This window comes from Cnephaeus nilssonii, assembly GCF_951640355.1.
Source record: "Cnephaeus nilssonii genome assembly, chromosome: 19".
In the NCBI taxonomy this organism is placed as follows: domain Eukaryota; kingdom Metazoa; phylum Chordata; class Mammalia; order Chiroptera; family Vespertilionidae; genus Cnephaeus; species Cnephaeus nilssonii.
Genome location: NC_137090.1, coordinates 14,800,941 through 14,828,067, shown reverse-complemented (window position 1 = coordinate 14,828,067; position 27,127 = coordinate 14,800,941). Strand labels below are relative to the sequence as shown.

Here is a 27,127-nt window from a genome sequence, read left to right as displayed (position 1 = left end):
GAAAGAAAGCTCAGGAACTGGGTGGCTGAGGGAGGGGAGGGGGAAGGGCAAATGGGCTCAGACTTAGTGTGGACTGTGGGGGGCAGGGGCCTCATATTCCTGCGGTCCCTCAGATACAAGCGTCCACAGTGGGAGGAGGGAGGACAGAGTCAGAGCTAACTCGGTGGGCGCGCACACCTGCTCCATGGAGTGGGGCTTATGCAGGGGAGGTAGCACGCTGTTCAGAGAGGGATGGAGACAGGAGAGGGGCCCAGCCCTGCCCCCCGGGGAATCACTAGAGGTGAAGGTGCCAGAGAGCATCAACACTGGAGAGTCGCCCTAAAGCGCCACCTGCCAACTCCCCAGCAATGCGCCCAGCTCCCCCGACCCCATCTTCTGGTCAGAGGTTAACCAGGTGAGGTGGGGCCTGGCAAAGGACACCCCATTTCCCTCCCACTCCCAGTCCCCTTGGGCTGAGGGGGAGGGCGATGTCAGAGTTGAATTAAGGATAAAAAGAAGGCTGAGTAAAGGGAAAAGAGGAGTATAAAGATGACTGCATAGAGGATGCAGAGCTATGCAAATGAGATGGGAGCAGGCTTGACCTTGACATCTCATTTGCACGTCTTATGCAAATGCAATGAGATCCCTAATATAATAAATATATTTCTAACTTTGTAATAAATATTCTGTTTCTTCTCCCTCCCCTTCCCTACGAAATGGGCACACAGTGGTTCAGGGGCCAGCTCGGGCTGACACTGCAGCGAACACTGACTGACATTCAGAAGGACCGGGGAGCACAGGGGCTGGGCGGGGGGGTCCCCTAGCAGGGACAGGCTCACCCCAGGAAGGATCACAGAGAAGGATGAGGGATGAGATGCCTGGGGAAGTTGAGGACAGCATTCTTTTCTCAAAAGGGATTCTCACCCTGGCTAGTGTGACTCAGCTGGCTGGAGCATCGACCCGTACACCAAAAGGTTGTGGGTTCGATTCCCGGTCAGGGCACACAGCCAGGTTGCAGGTTCACTCACTAGTTGGGGCACATGGGAAGACAACCAATCGATGTTTCTCTCTCTCTCTCTCTCTCTCTCTCTCTCTCTCTCTCTCTCCCTTCCTTTCTCTAAAAAAAAAGGGGGGAGTCTCCTATTTTACACAATTGCCCTCACCAAGGACAGGAGAGTGGCATTTAGGGTCAGGGGACAATAAAAGAGCTGGAGGAAGACATCCGGGCGGGTCAAGGCTCTAGAGTCTAGGGTAAGTGTCTCCTAAGACATGGGAGCTGATGGGAAACCCTGAAAAGGGGACCCAAAGAGTGACCTCCAAAGCGTCTCCTCTCCAAAAGCCAAGCCTGACACACACATGCAGAAACCCAGGACAGGTGTGTCGCCGGTGGGCGTACACGGCACAGAAACAGTCTGGACGCCACCCCCTGGCGCTGGGCAGTGAGGAGCCGGTCAGAACACAATACTCACGGCCCAGTGCTCACAGCTCCCTCCGCATCCTTCCTGAGCCCCCCCATCGGTCCTGACACATGGACCTGGCCAGAGCAAAGACCCCAGTGGACAAGGGTCGTGAACAGGGAGCCCAGGTGTGTCCTCACCATGGGCCACGGAGAGCGTGGAGCTCTCCGGTCAGAAGTAGCAGGCGCCTAGGGACAGGGCTCAGCCTCCAACGCCCCCTGACCTGGCTGAGCCTGCTGCCCCTGCCGGCCTGGCCCTGCCGGGCACATGGGGGAAGTCTGCGGAGAGACTTCGGCAGTGAAAAGCTGTGGACGAGGGAACTACAGGGCAGTGTCCATTCGTGGGCCTCTGCCTCATTCCAGGGAGCGGAGAGCCGCACTGCTCCCGGCGGTGACACCTGGCTCATGCTTTGGCTCCTGCAGCCTTCAGGATGGCACCAGGTTGGCCCCACTGCCCAGGCCTGCCTGGCTGCCAGGGGGCCTTCCCCTCCCCTGGCCACACGGGAAAAGCCTAAGGCCTGCTCCTAGGACAGAGGGGTGAGTGGGAGGAGCTCGGGAACAGGGTGGGGTGGCCAGTCCAGAGGAGAGAAGCTGACTGCAGAGAGGTGGCAGGGGCCGTGCACCTCCTGACCACGTGGTCCCAAAGCAGCCCTTCTCGTCTCTGGTCTGAGTCCCGGGAGGTGACTCTGACACAGTCCTGGGCACAGCGTGGCCCTCAGAGAGGAACATCTGGTGGCCAATGGGCATCAGGAGGGGGCAGCACCTGGGCACAGAGGTACCCCATGAACACCCACCTCCCTGGCAGTGCATGCCTCTGCGCCGAAGCCAGACTTGGGGCCTGCGAGGAGCTGCTTCCCAGGGAGCCAGAGCCCCAGGGACTGGAGCGAAGGACCGTAGCTGAGGGTCAAGGTTGGGAAAGGGATGGATCCGGGTCTCTGGGTCACAACCCAGAGGGGACAAGGTCCAGTCGAGCAGGCTCAGTACACCCAGCTGACAGGCACCCACTGGGGCTCCGTCCGAAGCTTCTCCATGGCGGTCTGCAGCTCGCGGAAGGTCCTCTCCAGGTTGCAGTTGACCAGGCTGAGGTCAAAGTAGTGCCCGTAGCCCCTCTGGATGCGGCTGCTCTCCTCCACGGTCCGTCTCAGGTCCGCCTCCTGCCAACACAGGGGGACCTCCCGCTGGTCAGTGTCCCCCCACTCACCCCCATCGTCAGAGGGATCTACAGCCTGCCCGCCCCACGTAGATCCCTCCCCAGAGGCCAACCATGGTGGGTACAGACTCCCTGGCTAGGAGCCCCTCCCTACATGTCCCAAGGTGCTCTCCTGCAACCGTGGACAGACAGACAGGTAAAAGGAAGGAAGGAAATAGCCCTTAGTAAGAGCCAAACATGGCACTAACATCTTTACAACTCACAGAATTTCCACTCCAGCTCTGCAAGGCGGGACTCATTATCCCCATTTACAACAGAGAAAACGGAGGTACCAAGAGTTCACAGTCAGCCAGTGGCTACACGGAGCCTGCCTAACTCCAAAGCCAGTGCTCCCTACAGTCGAGGCAACCCCCACCCCAGACCCAGTCCAAGCTGGTCAGGCAGGGGTGAGAGGGGACTTGAACGCTGACTTAAATAAGCGGAGATGGGAGCGCTGGGGCTGGCCCGGCATGTCCCAGCAGCACCAGTCTTCGGTGTTTGTGGCCAGGGTGGCATGCAGCAGACCGGAGCCCAGCCCAAACAGCCTCTGCAAGGCCTGAGCAATACTGTGATGAGGGCCCTGAGAGCGGCAGTACCAGGTATGGCCAGCAGAGGGACACCTGCGCAAGGAGCTCTGCAAACCCTAGCCCTCTTGGAACAGGCTGCTCCGAGGGGGGTGTGGGGGGGTGCCCCGGAGTCCTGCAATACCTGATTGGAAGCCTCTCCTCCCAGCACTGCCGCCTCCCTAAGGCTAACTCATCCCTCTAGCAGCCCTCCAGCTTCCCTTCAGCCTTTCCCCAGGTTGTAAGTAGCCCAGAGTCCCCCTGCCTCTGCCCACAGAACCCACGGGCCCTCTGGGCTCCCTTTAAGGGTCAGCGCTGTCCCCACAGAGTGGATGGAGCAGTGGCCTGGCAGAAGCTCCTGCACCTCTGGCTGGCTGTGCGCCTGACTCTATGGGAATCTAGGCACTTCACTTCCTTGCTCAGACTTCCGTTTCCACACTCTAAGGTGGGAACTTGGAGTCCTCCTTCACTGATACCTGGGGTGGGTGCCTCTCCCCTTCCTCAACACCCTTCTCCTCATGAACTCTGATCTGCCCCCTCCCACTGCACCTCAGGGCCCCTCACCGTGAGCTGCTTAGTAGACACCCCGCTTTCCAGTGCAGCCCGGTTCATGGCCCGAAGGGTCTCATAGTCAGGGGCCTCAATGAACACCACGTAAGGGACAAACTCAGCGGTTCTCAGCACCTTCACCGCCTGCAGGAGAGAAGGGTACATGTGGGGTGATGGGGGTGAAGGCGGGTACCTGGAATGCATGAGACATCGGTCCTGGAGAAGAACGTTAGAGGAACAGCTGGCAAGGAGCTGGGGATGGGGTAACTGAGGAGACTAGAGGAGTAGGGGATCTTGGAGGCTAAGAAAGAGGGTGTAAGGGGGCTTGGTCCCTAGCAGTAGTTGAGGGGTGCTTGGGAGATAAGAGCCTGGGAATATGGGGGGGGGGGTGCGGGGGAATCAGAGTACCCAGTGGGGATACTGGGCAGACTGGGGAAAAGCAGGCCAGCAGTACCTGGGGGTTGACATCCAGCACGCACACCTTGCCGGCAGCAACCACACCCCGGATGGAGTCGATACGTGTGCCATACAGGTTGCCCTCGTATTCGCCATGTTCCAGGTAGCGCCCAGCACGGATGTCAGCCTCCATCTCCGCTCGGGACACAAAGCTGTAGCCCTGGCCTTCCCGCTCTGAGTCTTTGGGCCGCCTGGATGTGTCTACGAGGGAGGCGGGACGGAATGGGCACCGCCTCAGACACACACGCACGTGTTCTGCTTGCATCACACAGCCCAGGGGGGGGGGGGGTGCGTTCTGCCCTCCACATGCTCAGTTCTGCTGCCTCCCACACACCGTGCCCTCGCCCTCACCGTTGGCACACACACACAGAGAGACTTTAGACATCCATATTGAGAGAAGCCAGCCCGGTGCTCACAGAGGGGGAGCGGAGGCCCCGAGAGGACAATGTGGAGCCGTAAAGCAAGGCCAAGCTGACCTGGCTCTTGCCCCCAGAGAGCAGGAGCTTTCACCCCAACTGGCTCTGTCACCGAGAAGCCCTGTCTTCCATGAGGCCACACACAGCTCATGTCCCTGTTTCACATCAGTGCCCAGCTGGGCGTTTAGCAAGTGAAACGTGAGAAAAGGCAAGGCAAGGCTAGTTCCGCCCATCTGGCCACAAACAGGCTCAGGGGACGGCTCCCCAAAACATCCCAGCCTGCAGTTCCCCCACCAGCCCATAGAGGGCGCGCGCCCCACGCCTCACACCCAAAGTGCTACTTAACGAGGTGCCCATGCATATGCCCATTCAGTGGACGCAGTCCTGGCCTCCAGGGCACTCCCACCTCCTGATCCCCACCCAGCAGGCCCAGCTCCCACTCACAGGGCACCGTGGTGCCGTAGCGGTCTGGATCCCACATGATGAGCTTGTTCTTCAGGCTGCGCCGACCCACACCCTGAGCCCCGATCAGCACCAGGGTTTTCCGGCGGAAAGGAGGCATGCGGGCCACCTCCTCATAAATGAGCAGCTCGTGGCGGTCAAACTCTGGACACAGGGAGATGGCGCTGCTCATCAGGCGAAGAGGGTGGGGCTGGGTTCTCAGGGGCCAGGGGCAGCAGGAAGAAACTGGGCAGGGTCCAGGGACAAGACTGGCAGCATCAGAACCAGGGGAGCATGTGCACAAGGCATTGGTGGGGGCAGCGAGGGGATGTGCCATGTTAGAGGAGCACAGGGGAGGGCGCCTACAATACCCACCTGCATTCTTGGTGGTCAAATACATCATTCGTTTCTTTTTTTTCCCTGAAAGGCTGCCGCAGAGGGTCCCTGGCCGTAGAGAGAGGGGTGAGTGAGGCCAGGCTGGGATGCCGGCAGGTCCCAGAGGAGGACTAGGGGCTATACCTGAGTTGGGTGTCAGCTCCAGATCCCGTTTAACGAAGGCTTTGCGCTTCTCCTCCAGCAGCTGGCTGGGGATGAGCCCAGCACTGCCTCCTTCTACGTGGCATGCCTGAAACAGACGTGGGCAAAGCTCTGCCTGAGTGAGGGGACACCTCCCAAACCCTCACCTACCCCCACACCACACCTAGAGGGGCGACATGGGCACCCAAGGCTCACCTGCCACCAGTTAGCATCATCCTGGTTTACAATCTGGAGTAAGTCCCCAGCATTGAAGCGCAGGCCCGCCTCCTTGCAGGGGATGAGGCTGTCTCGGGCTGGGTCATAGTCAAAGTGGCATTTCACAAATACCTGGACCAGGGATCAGGGAAGGGTCAAGGGAAGAAGCAGGGAAGGCTGGAGGGGATGGACCCACCCCACCGTCCCCAACCTCTCATGGCGGGGGAGGGAGATGTCATACAGCCCACCCTCTTCCCCCCTTCCCTCACAAAGATGAGAGAGGCCCTGGTACTGCCCCTTTAATAAAGGCGTGATGCCCCCAGGCCTGCCTGGCCCGCCTCCCTGGTACCAGCCTCCCTTTGCATCTAGAACAAAAGGACTCAATCAGAAGGATGGGAGATCTGCTCAGGCCTGGGGCCCTGGCCCCACCTACCGAGGAGGTGAGAGGCAGGATCACCGGGTAAAGGACAGAGACCCTAACACCTAATGCAGGATCCCTCCATCCAGTCACCTCTTCCCCTTGGAGGTAGGGGCTCTGGCAGACCGCTAGAGAGCCAATAGGAGAAGTGGGCAAAGCAGCCAGACCTCCACAATCCACCCACAGAGAGGCAGCGGTATAGGACGCCTGGCGATCCGACTCTGCGCACCCACACAGACACACAGGCACCCAGACAGCTGCACACCAGGCACGCACTTGTACACTTGGGCACCACAGGCCTTGAATGCACGCACATCCCTTGCACGTGCACATGAGCGCCCAAGACGAGGGCAAAGGCGAGTGCGCGCACTACACGCAGATGCCTGCAGGCGTCTGGGTCACTTGCCTCCCCAGCGGCAGATCATGCCCCCTAGCTTGCTTTTCAACGCTGGTTGGAGAGCTGCTCCCACCCCAGGCCTGTGACCCTGATAGGGAGGTTCAGCTGCCCCTTGGGCCTTGTGCTGGATGGGCACTTGGTGGAGGGACTCACCTGGCGGGGCAGATGGGGCTCCTGGTAGCTGGGCAGGATCTTGAGGATGACACTGCCGCTGGCGCTGCGCAGGAGCTCCTGCAGCGCCCGGGGGTCGCTGCCCACGGGCTGCCCGTTCACCTCTTTGATGATGTCACCCACATGCAGCAGGCCTTGCTGAGCCACCATTCCCCCGTGCAGAATGCGTGCGATCACCAACTCGCCACCCTCCACGCGGAATGTCACGCCCTGGGGGATGGAGAGTGGGTAAGCTGAGCCCCAACGGCTCCACGTCAGAATCTTCTAATGGGGATTAGAAGATTCCAGTACCCCCGTTTAGATCCCCAGGACCCCCTGTTTCCATCCCCACCCTCCCACGTCGCCCTCCCAGACTTCTCCTCTTCCATCCTTTGCCCAAATTCTTCCCTTACAGGAGCACTAAAGGAGGGCGAGTGGGCAGAACGAAGAGGGTTCTGGCACGTGTATGCATGCAGCCCGTATGCACAGCCTGCGATCCCCTGGGTCTGCATGGGCAGATCCCTGGGCAGAGCTGATGCTACCTTCATTTTCAGCCCTCTCCAGACTGGATTTGACCCCTGCTAGTTACTCTCAGTCCCCCCACACGGACCCCACATCTGGCCCTGCCCAGCACCCTCACCAGATGTTCTCCAGCGGTCTTGCGGATGCCCACCATGCGCACAGCGTCAGGAGGCACCGGCTGGTTGCTGAACGTGGGGTCCAGGCCGGGGCTGGGCGGGGGTGTCTCATAGGTCTTTGAGGCCACAGAGTCGTGGGTCTCCAGGAGGGACTGGGGAGGTGGTGGGAAGAGAAGGGACCATGGGCCAGTGGCCTGCAGTCCCTTTCCACTCCACCTCCCCCTCCCTGCCGGCGCCTCCCCCAGCTGCACCCCAGCTGCACCCCAGCCTGGAGGAAACCTGAAAGTGAGGCTCCTGGAGGATGCGGGCCAGCTCAGCGGCTGTGCTGCTCTGCTCGGCCAGCTGCGCCAGGTCCCGCAGGATCTCCTGCACCAGCTCTAGGTTGTTGTCCCGAACGGCCTCCAGCTTCGTCTCCTCCAGCCTCTCATGGGCCTGGGGGTGAAGGTGGAACAGGTGAGACCTGATGCTTCCCCAGGAACCCTGGTACCAAACAGTGGCCCCCATTACCCCCCAGGCATCTCCCCATCCCCAAATCCTGATTTTAGACCCTTACATAAAAGGTAGAACACTATATACACTCTTTGATCCCTTGAGTTTCTTGTTTAATTGCTCTGGTTTATGTTTGGTTTTTAACTTAATATGCCCTGGAAATCACTCTATGCTACAATGTGGAGATTTTCCTTTATTATTATTATTATTATTATTATTATTATTATTATTATTATTTTAATTACTGCACTTGACTTATTGTATGTTTGGAGTATCGTAATTTATTCAACCAGTCCCCCAGGTATTTAGGTTGTTCCAATGTTTTACTCTTCTATATAACAGCGGTCACCAACCAGTGGTCCACGAACCACCGGTGGTCTGTGAGGTCCAAAGGTTGGCGACCGCTGCTATATAATAAAAGGCTAATATGCAAATCGACAGAATGGTGGAACAACCAGTCACTATGACACACACTGACCAGCAGGGGGCAGACGCTCAACACAGGAGCTGGCCCCTGGTGGTCAGTGCACTCCCACAGGGGGAGCTCTGCTCAGCCAGAAGCAGGGCTCATGGCTGGAGAGTGCAGCGGCGATGGCAGGAGCCTCTCCTGCCTCCGAGGCAGCACTAAGGAGCAGCGAGCCCAGCTTCTGGCTGAGCGGCACTCCCACAGGGGGAGCGGGCCTAAGCGGGCAGTCAGACATCCTCCGAGGGGTCCAGGACTGCGAGAGGGCGCAGGCCAGGCGAAGGGAACCCTCCCCCACTCCTCCCAGTGCATGAATGTCATGCACCAGGCCTCCAGTAACAAATAATGCTGCAGTGAATAACGCTGGCATAGCTGTTCTAACTCTGTGGAGAAGCTCTTCCATGTCAATACCTAGAAGCCTTGCTGGGTCAAGCAGTAAATACATACGTGGTTCTGACAAACTCCCCTTTATGGGGCTTGGGCTGCTTTGCCCTCCCCCTGGCACTGGATGAGAGACTTTCCGAAGATTGCCACCGGAGTGCTAACGATAGAGCCTGTACTTGAACCCAGAGATGCCAGCTCCTGCTCCAGAACCATAAGCCAACTGCAAAGGCCACCCTGCCAATTCTTTGAAAGTCATTCCGTCCTCTCTCCCACTCCAGCCACTCTGATGTTGGCAGAAGACGCTTAGGGTCATAATTAAGTAGTTCAATAACTGAAAGAAGTCCCAGAGACTGGTGTGCCAGAAGGAAACAGGAAACATCAACTCACTCTTCAAGCTGGATGTGACCATGTGATTTGCTTTGGCCAATGGGACGTTAGCAAATGTGATACGAGCAGAAGCTTGCAAAGTGCTTGGGATTTGGAGCTTGTCCTCGTTTGCTTCCGAGACCACCATGTGAAGAAACCGGGGCCACCCTCCCAGAGGATGAGAGACCTTGCCATCCTAGATGCCACAGCCCCAACTCAGCTGACTCAGCAGGCGTGTGAGGCCATCCTAGCGCACCCAGCCCCAACTCAGCAAGCCCATACTAGAAAAGCCACCCAGCCACCTGGCACAAAAGCATGAGAAATAGGGCACTATGCATTGGGGTTGTTTGTTACACAGCAAAGGTTAACTGATATACTAGGCTCCTCGCCACGGTAGCCTCTGCTTGTCATGTCTGCTGATCAGTGACCCCCGTGGACCCTCATTCTTCTAGGGCCATGTCTTGCTTTGCCATCTCTCTCATCCTGGCCTGACCACAGGAGTAGGGTCCTCCCTATGAACTCCAACTAAGACTACATTATAACCCTTTATGATTTAAAAAGCATCTCCACATCCATGACCTCCCCCACCGAACCCCACCATGCCTCTGACAGATCAGCATCATTATCCTCACTTCTCAGAACAAGTAACTGAAAGTTACAGATGTTGAGGTTCCTAATGTGCATATCAGCAATTCCATTGCCAAGAGTCCACCCTGGAGGGACTCTCATGTTTGCAGAAGCAGGTGGATGTGAGGACGTTCACATCCTCAGAGACGTTGTCCGGTGTACTAAAGTCACAGCCAACCAGCCAATCTTCCGACTCCAAACTCTGTTCTTTTTCCTTCACCTCATGGGGAGGCCTCCCAGCTGGCAGATGCCCCTCCTGGTAACAGTGTGACTGAACTTCTGAGTGTCGCCTACATTGGACTCTTCACCTTAGCCTTGCCTGCTGTTGAAACACCTGCTGCTGGACCCATGTCAGCCCTCCCAGATGCCAGCCACCTGCCAGCCACCTGCTGTCTGCAGCCAAACCCCTCGATTTGTCACCTTTCTGCCAGGTTTGACTTCCCTCCAGAGCCTTTACTTCTCTGGGTTTGTCCCTGAGGCCCTGCCCCTCCCTGGTCCCAGCTCTAACCAGTCTGGCCTCTCCCACACTGTCTGCATCCCAGAGAAAAGAGTCAAGCCCAACTCCATAAGGGTAAGATAAAAAGGTTAATAGCCACCACATGCAATTCCACTCGACTCCATTCCAAAGGGTTTCTGGGCTACTTTGCCAGGAGAACCAAGCTTTTACAGCTGGATCTTTGATAAAAGTACTTTGTCTATTAGATTAGAAATGTACTGCTACATACAGAATAATTACAATCGGTAACAAGGAGTAAGAAGTAGGTCCCGTTATCCAAAGCGAGTCACATGGTCAAGCCCAGATTGAAGAGCAGAAACAGCCCTTTGATGCGAGAAGTGGGAAAGTTGCATTGCACAGGGCCACACCGCAGGAGATGGGAAGGATTTTCCTGAGCTCAGGCAGGAGAAGGGAGTTTATTTACAGCCTGATACAGCACATCGGCAACCGCTCTGTCAGGCTGCACTGTGAGGTCCCAGGAGGAGATGACAGACTTGGGCTCCATCAGGAGAAGAACACGCTGACAGTTCATTGCCATAGCCCTGGTACTTGGTGAGCACACAATCGTATTTGTTGAATAGATGATGGACGACTGAGTGACTGAATGACTAAGTGGATGACATGGCCAGACAGCCGGCAAGCCCATCATTGGAGAGCTGTCAAACAGATTAGACAAAGCCCCAGAGAAGAATGCGACTGAGGGGGGTCATGCTTTGGAGGGGACTGGCTAGAGGGCCTTCTAACCCTGAGATTCTGTCATCCTGAGGGACTCTCCTTATTTCATTGACAGTCTCACTGTCAAAGCTATAGCTGAAGTGACCCAGAGATGATGTGGTCCAATAAATCCAATTCTGAAATCAGCATTGGGAGGTTACAGATGTTGAGGTTCCCAATGTGCATATCAGCAATTCCATTGCCAAGGGTCCGCCCTGGAGGAACTCTCACTCGCAGAAGCAGGTGGATGTGAGGAAGTTCACATCCTATTGTCCTTAACGGAGGCAAATAGGCAGCAACCTACCTGCCCTTCAGTGTGGAAACCAATGAATAAACACACTGGTCAGGGCACATGCAGGAGGCTACCATTTGATGAGTCTCTCTCACCCTCTCTTTTCCCCTACCCTTCTCTCCCTGCCTTCCACTCTCTTTAAAAAGCGATGGAAAAAGTATCCTCGAGTGAGGATTAAGAAAAAAAAGCACACAAAAACGTTAAAAAATAAAACAAAAACACATATAAAGGGGCATTTACATCTAAATACATATATAGGCAAGCTATGCAATTCAGGATTATGACATCATCAACCTCAAGTCAATCCTGCTCCCTGGCTTTGATGAGTTCCCACTCTCCCTCCCTGTAGTGATTAGTTGAACCTTTACTTCCAAATTGTTCCTATTTTCCTGCTCAACCCCTGATCCCGAATCCCCAGCAGACGACTGCCCCACCTCCGCTGGAAAATCTGAGCAATTACCCATGACTCCATGCAACTCCCAGCTTTGCCGCCAACACAGCATTGGCACCATTCTCGCCTTCCCTCCTCCTCCTCAGGAGCGGGGGCTCCTTCACCTGCCCCTCCCCTCATCCATCCTGCTTCTCTCCGTCAAAGGCAGTACCAGCCCCACACTTGCCCTCTGCAGAATCCGGGGTGCCTTGCTGCCCTCCACCCCTCACCTTCCATAGCCAGCACCAAGTACTGCCAATTTACTTCCTAAACATTTATTTCTCCCTCCCCTCCCTCAAGCCCTGTTACCAGAGGTCTGGTTCAGAGCCATCCCCACGTGGCTGCCAGAGGGATGCTCCTAAAATGTCCACATTCCATCATCACCCCCCCCCCCCGGCTTAAAACATGGAAGACTCCATCCGTGTTACTCACAGGACAATGTCCAAGCACCCGGCACAGCCCCCAGAGCCCTCCACCACCTGCCAGCATCTCCAAAGCTCACACCCCCTGTCTCACACCCGAAACTCCAGCCTCACACCAGTCCCCTGTATACTCACTCCCGACTCTTCTCACCTTTGCTTCAGCTTAAGCTCTTCCCATGGCCCAGGCTGCCCTCCCCTCCCTCCTCGTTCTCCAAGACGCAGCTCACGTGGCCCTTCCTCCAGGAAGCCCCCCCTGCCTAGCCCGGGCTGAGTTAGGCAACTGTCCTTTATGCTCCAAAGTGCCTACTGCATCTGCCCGTCACTGCTGTTACCCCATTGTTTAGTAACTCGCCCGTTTAGTGAGTCTTTTACCCGCCTGATGCATGGCAGGTGACCATGTAAAAATGTCTGCACAAAATGCCCAATGACGGGGGATAGGCAGGATGAACTCTGGAGATTCCACACAGGCATGCTCCCCCCCACACACACACCATAGTTCCACAAGCTGGCAGACACCAAACAAGCTTCCACATGGGCATGCCCCATGCTCACCAGCCAGGCCTGGCACAGCTCCCCTACCATTCCCAGGGCCCTGTATGTCTAACATCCCATCCCCCGCTGTACCTCCCCAGACCCAGTGCCCTTGTACCTGCCTCCTGGAGCACTATACCTTGGCCAGGGATCTTACTATGGGACTTTCCATAATGCCGCGAAGGAAGATCAGGTCCAGTTCTGCAGCCCCCGTGGCATTGGGGAGGGATCCCAAGTTGTCCAGGACTTGCTGCATGGCTGGGGGGAAGGGGTAGGCAGTGAGACACACGGGTGCCAGCGAGGCACAAGAGACCAAAACACACCGCAACAACCCCACCTCACGCCCCACAGAAGACAGCCCCTCCCCAGCAGCACTTCCCTCCCTGCCAGGCATGGGAATCCCTGGGGTGGGGCCCTAGCAGGGAGTGGCCTTGGCCTGTTCTGCAGGTCCTAGGTAATGCCAGCCTGGGCAGGTGGGAGGCCCCAGGCAGGAGGAAGTAGACTCCGATGTGGGAAGAGAGGGGAAAGGGCAGCAGGCGTCAGGTCCCAGGTTCTGCCCTGCACCAGAGAATCACAGGCTCCGCACTCAAACTCCGAACGGGCTGAAGCCCCAGGACTCAGCCACCGGCCCCTGAAGGGCTCGGGAGTGAGAGACAGTGCTTGGATCATGTTCCTGAGAACAGGCAGCCATGCAGAAGCCAGGGCCCACACATTATCTAGTGCAAGCCGTGCCGCTAATTCAGTGTGATTTTGCATAACTCACTGCTTCTCACTGGTCTCAGTCTTTCCCTCCTATATAATGGGTGGGTTGGATTAGATGGTGTCTATAAGCCCTTCAGCTTTGATCATCTATATATATAAAAGCCTAATATGCAAAGTGTCCCCTCAGGAGTTCGACCGACTGGGCGTTCGATCGCTCGCTATGACGTGCGCTGACCACCAGGGAGTGGCATGGAACGAAGGAAGGCCCTGGCCAGCTGCCTCTAGGGACCCTACCTGTGCACGAATTTCGTGCACTGGGCCTCTAGTGATCTATAGTCATCCAGAAATTAATATAGATCATAGGAAGCCAAAGCTGAGGCCCAGAACATTGGCAGGAGCTGGGAAAACAGGCCTGGGATGGCTGTGGGCACCCAAGGCCAGAAGTCAGACTAAGTCATCCCGGGGATCAGCAAACCCTCAGCCTGCGAAAGGCCATAACCAAGGACAGGAGAACACCTGATGCTGGGCCCCAGCAGTCGCTGAGATCTGAGGTAGGTGTTGCCGTCACCCACCAGCAGAGGAGGGAGCTGCCAGCTGTGGCAGGTCCTGGGGGAGGAAAGGAGAAGCAGAGTGTGCCCAGCCGGGGGCCAGAGATGGGCAGGGGGTATCATTAATCTGCCACCCTGCCACCCACACCTACATCTGCATAACAGCTCCCAAGCCATGGAGGAGGAAGGGTGGATACAGTCCCTGGCACCTCTTACTGCTCTTGTCCATGCCTCCTCCTCCAGGAAGGAATGGGGATGGGGATGGGGAGGAGGAGGCACTGAAACTGGAGCCGGCAGACATGGTTTAGGGGCTCCTGGACTCCCACCCTCTTCCCCCTCCCTCACCCACCTTTGCCAGAAACAACATCCTCGTCTCTCCTTCAGACCGTTCCTGACCACGCCTGGGCTTGCCATTGGTCAGGGACCTGTAAGACCCCTAGTGGGCTCAGAAAGATGCCAGGGCATGGACCTTCTGCAGGGTACCCCGGGGTCCACCGCCTTAGCTATCCTCAGCTATCCTCACTCACACACTGACTCAGCCTGCCAACCCCGAGGAAGGACTGAGCCAGGGGAGTCGGCGCCCTCTGCCTAGGCCAGCTCTCTGGGACACCCTCTCCAGGTGCCCGCAAACCCTGTAGGGCCAGCTTTCCCCTCGGCCTCCGGACCCTCCTTCCTACCTTTCCTTCGGAGGTCGGCTTCCTCAGAGGATCCCAGGGATATAACCTCCAAGGAGGCCGCGCTGCCTGGGCTGCCCGCCATAGCGGCCCCCCACCCCAGCCCGGACTCCAAGAGCAGCCTGCACTCCGGCTTCGGCCGCCTTCCCAGCCAGAGGCTGGCAGCGCTGGAGGAGGCGGGACTCAGGGAGCGCCTTCTGCAGGATCAGCCAATAGAAAGGTTCAGCCGCCCTGACCGCCTTACTGATTGGTCAAAGGCGGGGGCGGGGGGAAAGAGAGTCCCAGTCCAGCCGCCGGCTAGAACCCCCTGGGTTCAGCACCAGCCAGTGGGAGCGGGGAGGCCGTGGCTGAGAGAGGGGGGCGGGGGTGCTGCCCCTTCAGACCTGGGGCGGCGCTCAGAGACCCTCCCCTCACTGCCCAGCTGCAGGAAACCCAAGGGGGGTGGGGACTTGGCCCCACCTTGTTCCCGCCCTCGCTTCTGAAGATCTGCCCTCTAATACACACCCACGCCACCTCCTCCCCCTGCCCTCCGACCTCTACTCCGTGTCCCCTCTCCAGGCTCAGCTTCCTTTACAATAACCCCTTCAGAATCAAAGGAAGCGCCTCTCCCACCCCGCCCCCCACCCCCAACGACTCAGTCCTCCGCCTTACTCAGCCATTGGGGGTGAGGGGGTGATAGGGAGAAAAAGGAGGGGGATGAGAGGTGGCTCCACTGTGGCTGGGAAGGGTACCTTAAGCCCTTCTGACCCCACATCTCAGCTGTAGCTTCTCCGGGTCCCCCATCTCCCATCAATTCCTCCCCTTGGGTAAGAGGTGACTACCTGGTGGGCAAGTCAGGCATCTTGGAATTGTGGAAGGGAAAAGGTGAGGGAACAGCATTCTTGCAGCAGGGACACGGGCGGTAGAAGGGAGAGAGTTGGCATTTACCCCAGCCCAGCGCCTCCATTACTCTCAAACCCTGTACCCGTGAGGCCACCACCAGGTGCTGCTCCTGCCACCAGATCTCCATTCCCTGAGGAGTGGCACCAGCTTGCATTGCACCCCTGGTTGCCATGGCAACAGGAGGGCTTACACACCAGGAGGTTAACCCTGGGATGCAAGACAGATTTAAAGGGACAGCTCCATCTGAATTCAGCCTACATCCCCTCTGGAGTCCAAGAAAGAAAGGAATCGGGTAAAGGGGAAAGAAAGGACAAGGCTGCCCGTCTGGAGACTCCGGGGGCAAGTTCTCTCAACTCTCAGCCCATGCTATCACCTCCATATCTCTCAGCCCCCCCTAACCCTCAGGGGAAGGGCCGCCCCACCTTCGGAGAAGTAGAGTTGGGGGTCTCTCTGCAAGAGGAATACACCCATACCATGCCCCCTCCAAATGACAATGACCCTCTTGACCCAAGGGGAGGGGTGGGAGAAGGACCTTGCTAGCTTCACCCTCTGCAGAGCCCAAGGCTGGGATCTCTCTGAAAGGAAGAGGCAAGTGGGAGGGTAAACCTGACCTCGGAGGCAGGGTCACAGTTGTCTGTCAGGCCTGTGGGAAGTGTAATGGCTGCCAAGAGAGGAGGGGCAGGACCCACCATTAGATTTTTTAGGGCAGAAGCTAATCCTGGGCACAGAGGGCTACCTGCAGGAAGAGCTAAGAGACTCATAGCCTTTAAGTCCCACATCACCACTTTACAGAGGATGAAACGTGGGCTTCGAGAGGTTAAGCAGCTTACTCCTGTTCTTCTTTAGGTTTTGGGAAGGCAGGAGCAGCCCAGGGAAGTGGGGGGGGGGGGGGGGCAGGAGTCCTCAGAGGAAATAAGCCCCATAGCCACACCCCTGAGCTCCACTCCCTGCCCTGTCCCCCACTCACCCAAACCATGCCCCCACCAACGGGCCTGCAGCAAGGAAGCTAAATTGGTGGACCTTTTCCTCCCTCTACACCCCTGCCAGGCACTATTAATGGGTTTACTGGGCAGCCCCAGATTGAGAGGCCTTTAATCACAGGCTCAGGGATGGGCTTAATGAACCCATAAGCAGCTTACAGTGGGGCCCAAGCATGCCAGAGCAGGGAGGGGCGGGGCCAGGGCACCCAGCAGGCTGCACAGGAAGAAGAGGCCTTTCCTGGGGGACCATGGTGTCACCGTTTAGGTTCTGGCCCACTCCCAGCAGTCTTTACTTTCCTGGTGCAGCTTCTCAGAGGAGAGCAACAGTCATTTTAACGCAATTCGGAGCCTGGGACATCTTGCAGAGGCAGCGGCAAGGCCTCCAGCAAGGGCTACATGGGAGGGAGGCACTAGGCCATGAGGGAGACAGACAAATCAGAGTAGGGTAGAGTTGTTCTGCTCTAGCACAGGGAACTTCGCCTGGTGGTCCCTAAATGCACTTAAGGGGCCATGAACCCCAGAGTGGAATACAGATTTTGTGCTGAGAAGCATTTGTCTATCATGAAGGCCATGGCTGTCATCAGGTTCTCAAAGGGATCCAGGACCAATGATCTTGTTCCATCACCTCATCTTACAGATGGGAAACCTAGGTCCCAAAAGGGAGGGATTGACTCAAGGTTACAGGTTAACGAGGTACCGTATTTTCAGGCGTATAAGACGACTGGGTGGATAAGATTTTCCTGGGTTAAAAAGTCATTTTATACGCTGGAAAATACGGTAGTCCAATATATCTAATCCATTATATCTAATCCCATCAATATAGTCCAATATACCGTATTTTCCGGCGTATGAAACGACTTTTTTTTAAAAATATATTTTATTGATTTTTTACAGAGAAGAAGAGAGAGGGATAGAGAGTTAGAAACATCGATGATAGAGAAACATCGATCAGCTGCCTCTTGCACAACCCCTACTGGGGATGTGCCCGCAACCAAGGTACATGCCCTTGACCGGAATCGAACCTGGGACCCTTCAGTCCGCAGGCTGATGCTCTATCCACTGAGCCAAACCGGTTTCGGCTGAAACGACTTTTTAACCCAGGAAAATCTTATACGCCCAGTCGTCTTATACGCCGGAAAATACGGTAATAATTTGGAGCACGGCATAATGATTGTGACTGTTCCTAACAGTAACTCTCATTCTCTGACACGGCCTTGGGGGCTCCCATCGACCTCTTTACGGAACAGGCTCTGGGAGGTTAAGCAGCTTGCTCCTGAGGCTTCCTAGCTTGTCCGGGTGGCCCTTTCCTTGCCCTAAAACCTCCTACGGAACCAAGTTGAGGCTTCCTGATCCGGCATTCTCCGTGCACAGCTTCCTATGCCCTGCACACATGCGCACACCCATCTCTAGCTGGTCTACTCCACCTATCTGGTGGGCACCGCATCATGGACTTCTCAGCCCCAGGCTGGGCTGCTGTTGTCCCTCTACCTCAGCCACCCTCCAAGGCCCAGCTCCCAGGGGGTCACGTTCTCACCAGCCGGGTCCCATGCCGTAGTCCTCCAGCAGTAGTGAGTGTGCATTGTCTTTGGAGCATTCATACCCCTGCCCTCCCAGGAAGTGTGTTAAGCTGTGTCTCCAGGGCTACCCTGGGGCAGGTGTGGGAGGGCCATCGAGTTGCCTGAATGACTGGCTGAGTGGCTGGGTGGAGAGTGGTGTGTTCCTACAGGGGCCTGTGGGAGTGCCTGATAGCTGCTCCCCACCCTGCCTGGCACCCTCTGAACCACTAATATTAACGGACTTCCTCTCCCTTTCTTACCAGTCTCAGAGTTGGTGGCGGCAACCGGCATGGTGAGGTCGGCAAAGGTTCCAAAACGTCTCTCCTAGAGGAGGGAAAAAGGAGGATGAGAAAGGAATCAGGAAGGACCTCCCACTCAAGATCAGCCAACAAGGCAAACTGAATGGTCCCAGAGTCCTGGGAGGCAGGAGGAGCAGATATTTCATGCCCAGTTCTTCAAGGAGGAGGTGACAGAGGATCAGAGAGATTAATTGATTTGCCCAGGGTCACAAAGCTAATAAAGAGAGCTACAATGAAAATCCAGGTTTTATGACTCAACAAAAAATTAAGCGTTTCTGCCCACCACCTGTCCTTTCTATTTTTTAAAATCCTCACCCAAGGACATACTTATTGATTTTGGAGAGAGGGGAAAGAGAGCGGGAGAGAGAGAGAGCGAGACCTGAACCCGCAACCTAGGTATGTGCCCTGACTGGGAATTGAACCTGCAACCTTTAGATATACAGGACCATGCTCCAACCAGCTGAAGCCACACAAGTCAGGAGGCTGTCCTAGATTTTTTCTTTTAGAGGGGTTGGGTAAGAACACAGAATTTGAGTCAAAGGCAGGAAAGATGGGTGTCCAGACAGTAAGCTCCATGAAGTCCAAAACCGCATCCGTTTTATTTTGCCTCTGGACCTTAGGCCTAGCCCAGTGTAGACAGATGCTCCACAGACATTTGTCAGTCTGTCTGATAGAAAGGATGTCATACTCCCTAAGGCCCCTCTGGGTTCCTCTTCCCCCCCTTCTCCCCTTCCTAGCCCAGCGTTGGGACCAGGAGAGCAGGGGGCTTTGGGCAGAACCAGGTGTAGAGTTTACAGCCCTAGTTCCCATTCCAGAACCTCCCCAAGGTGAGGTTGGCTCCTCCCTTTTTCAGGGAAAGGGGTGGGAGGGATGGGGGGTAACCCACCACCCTCCCTCCCTTTGCCTTCCTGGGTCTGTGCTGCTGAAGAAAACTCTAATTCCCAGTTGCCATGACAACAAAAGGCAGTGGCTCACAGCAGGGGTGGGGGAGCGGAGGAAGTAGCTGGCAGCGCCCACTTTAGGACTGAATGGCAGTGCCCAGGGAGTGGGGGAGCCACAACTTCACCTCCCTCCCAAAGAAAGGATTCTTCCCAGAGAGACCACGACCTGATTTTAATACTATCCTCTCCCATTCCCCTCCCTAGCCTGAGCTGGTCACCTGAGCTCAGATAACAGACATCACAAAGATGGCAGGACTCCCCTTCCTCCCGGACCTGCCCCTGAAGATGTGGAAGAGCGCAGCTTCCGGGGAGAGGAAGGACACCTGTCAGGCTGGCATCAGGCTGGGGGGAATGCTCAGGATCCGCTGTGCCCCCAGTGCCCAGCCCCCTGTCCCTGTTCCTAGAGAGCAGCAAGAAGGGATCTCTTCCTTCCCCATCCCAGGTCCTAACCACCTGGACCTGGAAGCCTCTCGCGGCTGGCGCTGCTCTCCCAGACAGAGGTCCTGACGGAGGACTCAGCCGTGCGCCGCCGGTGGAGGGTGGAGGGTGGGAAGAGGCAGGGGAGATTCTGGCCCCAGAAGTCCTGCCCAGCCTGCCTGGGTTCTCTCCCCGAGGAGTCGGTTCCCACGGCAGCGGCTCGCTTTGCCCCACCCCCACCCCAGTCCCGGGGAGGGCGGGGTCCGGCTGTGCCCACAGGAGAACAGCAGTGCCAGGCAAGCCGGCCTGGCTCCGGGCCAAGGACCGGAGCCCGGGCATCTGGGAACTCGCACCGCGGCTCCCCAAAGCCAGGACCCGGTGCCCTCTCACCCCTCCCTCCAGGCTACCCGCATGACCCACAGTCGGCTGGCGCTGCGGGCCAGCGGTGAGAGGGAGAGGTCTTCTCCAAGCTCACCCCCACCCCTCCATCAACCCGCGCACAAAGAGACGTGGGAGAGGAGGGTCTGACAAAGGCGCTTTGAAGACCGACAGGTCGCGGGGAGCGGGGGGTTAGACAGCCTGAGGGATGGGGTGCTAGAGGCCGGGCGGGCTGCGCGCAGCCACAGCCAGAGCGCCCCCGCCCCACGGGCCCAGCCCTAACCCGCTGGGCGCTAGGACCTGGGGGTAGGGGGGCGTGTTTCGAGCCATCAAAGAAGGCTCTTTGCTCGCGCGCCCGCGGGAGACCTAGGGATGAGGTCATTGAATGGCTGTCCCCAGCCGGTCCTCATTCGGCCCCCCCTTAGTTGACCTAACTTTCTGACCCTGGCTCCTGGTTCCTAACACCGATCCCCTCCCAAATCTCCAAGCTCTAACCCTGGCCCCTGACCCCGACCCACCCCCCCACCCTCACTAAAATCTGGGAGGAGGAAGAAGGAACGCGCCCCTTCCCTGGACCCTACTCCCAGAGAAGATTGAGGTGTTAGCCTCCCAAGGGGGACCGGGGAGCCACGGAAACCCACGCAACCTCTGTCTCGCGCCCCCACCCCCCGGAAGCGCTAGCAGCGCAGTTCTTACGTAATGCCAGGCTCCGAGGTACCCCGAATCCGCGCAGCCCCCGGTCCCCGCACAGCTCACCACCTCTGTGCCCGAGGTCACTTTGGAGCCTTTACCGCAGGGGCCGGGACCAGTGACAAAGGGCAGTGGGGTTTGGTCTCTCTCTAGGGGCACCCGAGAAGGAAGGGGGGACAGGGGGTGGAGAGGGAGGAGGCGAGCCTGGGGGACGGGGCCCGGGGAGACTGGACCCAGAGAATAGGACCCCAAGTGCCGTGCCTGGATGCAGAGGACACAGAGGTGGGTGCTGGCCCGGGGGTCGCCTACCTGCGCGCGGGGGAGCCCCTAGCTCGGGCGGCTCAAGCGCAGCCCGGCGCTACGCGTTTATTGCTGTCAGTCGCTACCCCGGCTCTTAAAGCGGCAAGGCCTCCTCTGCGTGAGGGGGCGGAGACCGGGAGGGGCACGGAGGGGGCGCGGGACAACCCGGGGAAAGGAGTCTTTCCGGGCAGCTAGTGGGTAGGCCGGGAGGTGGCGGTAGGAGAGACATCGCACAGCCCACGACGCCCTGCATCCGGCCCACTCAGGGAAGCACGAGCTGGGATCTGTACCACTAGTGTCCCCGTCGCCCAGAGATCCCTTAAAGGGGCGACGATGAGTGAACGATCACTCCGCCCCTTTCCCTCCGTTTAGATCCGTGTTCCAGTTCCGAGCGCGCCTCACTTTTCCTCGTTCTCCTCCATTCCAGTTGGGAAAGGGAACAGGGGGGGTTTAGGGAGGCCTTCAAAGAGCAAGAGATCCACCCCCCACCGCCAGGGCCTCGGGCTCAGGGGCAATTTTTAAAGACTCGAATGATGGATACCCGGACCCCGGACTCTCTGGAACAATTTGCAAAAAAAGAAGGGGGGGCGCTTCCTCGCGAAGGGATTCGAGACCCTATTTTAAGCCTGGACCAGAGAGCTGGTCCATACCCCTGTCTACGGAATACAGAAATAAGTAACTCGCTACCCTTCGTCAGAGACCCATCTCAAGAAGTCAATAAAGGGTTAAACCTGGTTGCCCGCCTTCGCCAGCCTCTGGCTCCGCCCCAGACCTTCGAGTGAAAGACACTGTGAGGCCTGCGCTTGCTAGAAGCTCCCATTGACCACCCTTCGCTCAGTGCATCCAGCCTCTGGGACCAGCCACTTCCCGCGCTGCTAAGGACTTTATCCTGAAAACTTGCTTAGAAATGGGTTTGACTTGGGAATTCATCCCAGAAGCAGAAGACTGGGGTCCCTGGGTCCCTGGAATCTCTGCTTGCTCCTGAGCTCCAGAGGGCACAGGTGCGTAGGTGTACAGGCAAAAGCCGCAGAACGGGGCCACACTGTACTGAAAACCCTCTGCCTTTACTGAGGGAGGAGAAAGAGTGAGTGGCTGCAGGCTTCTGTCCCAAACCAGAGAGGCTTCCTGGAGACACTGCTCCCAACTCTCTCCCCTGCCTTCAAGCCAGAAGATCCTCCTGATTTAACTCAAGAAGAAGTTCCCTTCCGGTTACGAAGGCTACCCTCCACTCTCACCTGACAATCTCTGGGCAAGGAATCGCTCTGCCGTTTGCATTTGGTTGGGAAGCGGAAGGATCCTGAATCCCTCCAAAACATTCATTACTTCTCAATCAAGTAACTATTACTACGCAGCAACCCACAGCTTCAATTCCATTCAGGGTCCCTAAGTCCAAGCGAGATCCCAGATTCTGGCCCACTAGGGAGGTGGAGCCCAACTCGTTATTCTTACTAGCCGCTTCCCCCACTAGCCAGTCAACAGTATCTCTCTGTTTCGGACTTTATAAAAGGCTGGCCCCTCCCATCTGTTCAGGACCTTATAAGTTGTTTGATTCTCCCAACAGCCTGGGAGGAAGAAGAAGGAACGCGCCTTCTTGGGGTGAGGGGGGGAGGCATTTCTGGATGCAGAGTAAGATGCTCCTATTCTGTTCCAGACAAAGTGCCAGCTTCAGTGATACTGAGTCAGATAGCGGCTTCAGTTTCAGTGACTCCTAATTTCTTGGAGCTCACAGTCTGGGGGGAGGGTGTCAGACACCAAACACTTTCTGGGAGTATAATTGAATGATATAACAAAGATGCAATAAGTGTTCTAAGCTGGGCCCAAAGGAATGAGGGTGCTACTGGTGGGGAAGAGAGTATCTGGGAAGTGAAGCCTGTTTGAGGGGTCCACAATGCATGGCAGTTAGGGGCTGCCACTCCTGTGAAGGTGGGGTAGGGTGGGGATAAGGAAGTGGAGGGATGAGTCCTCCCCCTCTGGGGTCTGTAATTAGCTCTGTCTTCCTCCCTGCCTCATCCCAGAGGTTACAAGGATGAAGGCAGTGTCTCTGCTTCCCCAGAGCTTTGGGAGTCAGGGCACAGAGAGAAATAAAACTCAGGGTGGGTATTCTGAATGTCAGTAGATCCGGAACTGTATTAATGTTGCACTTTTGGTAACAGCCAGCAGGGGCCGCCAACAGCTATCCTGCATCTATCTTTTCTACACCCACCCGCTCCGACTCCTCTCCCCCACCCCTGCAGTCTTGTTCTGATAACCTTTTCTATTGGCTGCACTTCTCAGTAAAACATTAAAATTTTTTTTTGAAGTTTGGAACCCTTGATGCATATATATTTTTATGTTTATATCCTATATAATAAAAGGCTTACATGCAAATCAACCAAATCAACAGGTGGAATGACCTGTTGCTATGACACGCACTGACCACCAGGGGGCAGACAGTAAATGCAGGAGCTCCCCCCTGGTGATCAGTGCGCTCCCAGGGGGAGCGCTGCTCAGCCAGAAGCCCGGCTCACAGCTGGCAAGCTCAGCAGAGGTGGTGGGAGCCTCTCCCGCCTACGCAGCAGCGCTAAGGATGTCTGACTGCCAGCTTAGGCCGTCTCCCCACAGGAAGCGGGCCTAAGCCATCAGTTGGACATCCCCTGAGGGCTCCCGGACTGCGAGAGGGCGCATGTCGGGCTGAGGGACCCGCCCCCCACACTAATTTTGTGCACTGGGCCTCTAGTATTATTATATCTATGCTGTTGAACTAATATGTGTATTTTTAAAATTCACACACCAAAAAAGAATTTTAAATTGATTATTTAAAACTATAAATAGAAGTTCCAATATTTTCTTACTACACTCCAAAGGATTATCTAGGTGCAGCCCACTTTGGAAACCACTTTTCTAAAGGAAAAGATGCACCTCCCCCGCTTAATCCCAGCCTCAACAGGTAGCTCTGCCTCCTCTCCAGGACCAAATCAAACCCTCTCTGGAGAATCAAGTGTCCTGGCCTCTTGCTCCCCTCACAACCTCCTGACAGCCTGAAACCCCTCCACCCGCTCCACCACCACCATCACCACCACCACCATCACCACCACCACCATCACCACCACCACCACCATCACCACCACCACCATCATTACCACCAGCCAGTCACACACCAGCCTGCCTTGTAACCACATCAGATTGCTGATCTGGAGGATAAAGACTGAAAAACTCTCCCAAAAGCAGCCTCCTTGCCCTCTTCCGCCATCCCAAGAGCAGCTGGCAGAGATACCCTAATACAAGCCTCTGGCTCTCAAACACCACCTTCCTCCTCCAGTGCAGAAAACTTTGGTCATTTGTCCTTGGTTTTCTCCTCCGTAAGATGGGAGGTTGGGGCATAGGAACTCAGTTACTAAATTCCCTTCCAACTCCATCAAGGTAACAACTTCTCACTCTGCTCATATAGGAGATAAAATCTCTTCTTCCCAACAGGAATTTACAAGAGGTGGCCTCTTGGTAGGTATTTCTTAAAATATTGATTATTCCACTCAATAAATACCCATTCCCACTACTGTGGAGTTGAGGACAGTGGCTGTATCTCACCACCACTGTAACTCCAGCACCCGGCGCAGCGCCTGCCATCCAGTGGGTGCTCAGTTAACGCGTGGTGCAGACTCTGGGGGTGGGGGTGGGGCGGCACATGACAGTAGCTTGGGAAGCTTCCAGTGATGCCAATGTACAGCCAGAGCTGGAAAAAGGTGTGTGTAAGGGATCATCAGCAGAGATGTGGCCCATGGCCCTCGGGTATTAGACTGGGGCAGGTGTGTTGCACAGGTGAGGACTGCTGAGAGGACCCCTGAGGTCACTGTGGACGTGGAAGGCACTCCAGGTGCCAGGTAGAGCTGAGGGAACCCAGAGCAGAGGGAGATGAATGTGCCCCTCAGAACAAGGGGAAAGAATAGGCCTCCAGGAATGGTGGCCCAGCCTGGCCAGTGTGGCTCAGTGGTTGAGCATTGACCTGTGAACTAGGAGGTCATGGTTCAATTCCCAGTCAGTCAGGGTTGTGGGCTTGATCCCCAGTAGGGGGTGTGCGTGTGCAAGAGGTAGCCAGTTAATGATTCTCTCTCAACATTGATGTTTCTATCTCTCTCTCCCTGTCCCTCTCCCTTCCTCTCTGAAATCAATAAATACATATTTTTTAAAAAAAATAAGAATGCAAAAAAATCATCTTCAATTGAGGATGGGGAAAGAAATGATGGTCTGGAAATTATTGGCATTTTGTTTTTCAGAGAAAGCGAGGGTCAGCTAACTGGTTCTCGCTCTGGTCCTGCTGAGAGGCCTCGCTCAGTAAGAGTGCAGGGAGCAGGTGGAGTAGCCCCTGTGGGAAACAGTCTGGCAGGTCCTCAAAAGGTTAAACAGAGTTTTCATATGACCCAAGAAATCCCACTCCTAGAGAAATGAAAGCATGTCCACACAGAGACTTGTACACAAATGATCACAGCAGTATTAATCATAATAGCTAAAAAGTGGAAATAATCCAAATGTCTATCAACTAAAGAGTGAATAAATAAAATGTGGTATATACACTGAGTGGTCAAATTATTATGACCACCCCATCAGTACTTCGTTGGGCCACCTTTTGCCTTCAATACTGCGGCGATTCTTCTTGGCATTGACTCCAGGAGATGTTGAAAGGTGATTCGAGGAATCTGACACCATGCCTGAGGAATAGCACTGTCCAGTTCTGTGAGATTTGATGGTTGTGGAACCAGCTGCCTGATGACTTTTAACTTTGTCCCACAAATGTTCAATTGGATTGAGATCTGGTGATTATGGGGGCCACCTAAGCAAGGTAAAGTCTCCCGCAGGTTCTTGAAACCACTCCTGTACAATACGAGCACCGTGGCATGGCGCATTGCCTTGTTGAAAGAGGCCATCTCCATTGGGATACGCCATCAACATGATAGGATGAACTTGATCAGCAACGATACTTAGGTATGTTGTGCTATTCAGACATTGTTCCACACAAATTAAAGGGCCCAGATCACGCCAGGAAAACATGCCCCAAACCATAACACTGCCCCCACCAGCTTGAAGGGTTGTACTCATGCATGTGGGGTGCATGCTTTCATGCTGTTTCCGCGAAATTCTCACTCTGCCATCTGCATGATGCAACTGGAAACGTGATTCATCGGACCACATGACTTTTTTCAAATGCTCAACTGTCCAATCCTTGTGTTCCTGTGTGAATTGGAGACGTTTTATCTTGGTAACTGCAGACAGCAAAGGTGTTCGAACAGGCCTTCGGCTTCCATATCCCATACAATGCAGTGTACGGCTAATTTGCTTACAAATGGCAGGTGGTCATAATAATCTGGCCACTCAGTGTATATCCATACACTGGAATATTATTCAGCTATAAAGGAATGTGTGGAGTAAAGAAATTAACCTTGTCCCGAGAGATGTCCCTTATCTTCTGAGAATCCCTAAGCCTGTGGAATGTCATACCTAACAGGAGTGTTTTTGTTTGTTAGGGGACCTTGGGTCACCCCAGGTAGTCTAACAATGTGATTTGGAGTGGGGGATCACATGGTATCATCTCAACCTCTGGAGGGGCTGGATGGAGACAGATTAGCCATACGGGCAGTCAACCATGTCTACGTGAGGAGCCCCAGTGAACACTCTGAACACCAGTGTTCAGGTGGGCCTCCCTGGGCGGCAATACTCGTGCATATTGTTACATATCGTTGCTGGGAAAGCAATGCTATCCATAATCCATAGCAGAGGGCAACTGGAAGCTTCGTGTTGGAAACTTTCCAAGATTCTGCCACATGTGCCTGTTCCTCTGGCTGACTTTAAGCTGTATTGTTTAGCTGTAATAAACAATAATCATAAGCATAACAGCTTGCAGTGTGTTCTGTGAGTCCTTCTAGCAAATTATCAGCTCTAATGGTAGTCTTAGGAACCCCCGAACTTGCAATTGATGTCAAAACTGAGGGTGGTCTTAACACCGTCTTCGGGGTCATCCATGGTGGACGTTTTCAGAGCAGCCTAACTACAGCCCGTGTGTCCTGCACTGTCTCCTGAGGACGCCGGAGCCGGCTGTGTAGCTTCCTCCCTGTGTCTCACAGCCATGTCCACCAATGACAATGCTAACTCACCAGCTGCCCGCCTTAACAGATTCAAGAACAAGGAGAACGA

General features: G+C 55.7%; 1 protein-coding gene across 2 annotated transcripts; it reads right to left on the bottom strand.

Annotated features, from left to right (window-relative positions):
* Positions 1 to 41: 41 nt before the first annotated feature.
* Positions 42 to 21,053, bottom strand: MPP2 (MAGUK p55 scaffold protein 2). Of its 2 annotated transcripts, XM_079796762.1 has the most exons (13): positions 20,975 to 21,053; positions 18,201 to 18,264; positions 12,738 to 12,856; positions 7,664 to 7,816; positions 7,387 to 7,536; positions 6,750 to 6,977; positions 5,782 to 5,913; positions 5,569 to 5,674; positions 5,425 to 5,493; positions 5,053 to 5,214; positions 4,191 to 4,393; positions 3,752 to 3,880; positions 42 to 2,589 (listed from the first exon to the last, which is right to left on the bottom strand). In XM_079796762.1, exons 2-13 carry the CDS (start codon positions 18,229 to 18,231, stop codon positions 2,413 to 2,415), a joined length of 1,659 nt encoding a protein of 552 aa, XP_079652888.1. In that variant the 5' UTR covers positions 18,232 to 18,264; positions 20,975 to 21,053; the 3' UTR covers positions 42 to 2,412. The 2 variants fall into 2 exon arrangements, with proteins under 2 accessions (XP_079652888.1, XP_079652887.1); XM_079796761.1 differs by lacking the exons at positions 18,201 to 18,264; positions 20,975 to 21,053 and adding an exon at positions 14,526 to 14,659.
* Between the last annotated feature and the right edge of the window lie 6,074 nt (positions 21,054 to 27,127).

Excerpts from the sequence above, each read along its gene's own strand:
- MPP2 (XM_079796761.1), bottom strand. The coding sequence starts at position 14,607 with ATGGCGGGCAGCCCAGGCAGCGCGGCCTCCTTGGAGGTTATATCCCTG. Across the intron at positions 12,857-14,525 it reads AGCCGACCTCCGAAGGAAAG|CCATGCAGCAAGTCCTGGAC; the intron begins GTAGGAAGGAGG and ends CCTTCCCCCCAG. Across the intron at positions 3,881-4,190 it reads TGCTGGATGTCAACCCCCAG|GCGGTGAAGGTGCTGAGAAC; the intron begins GTACTGCTGGCC and ends TCTCTCCTGCAG.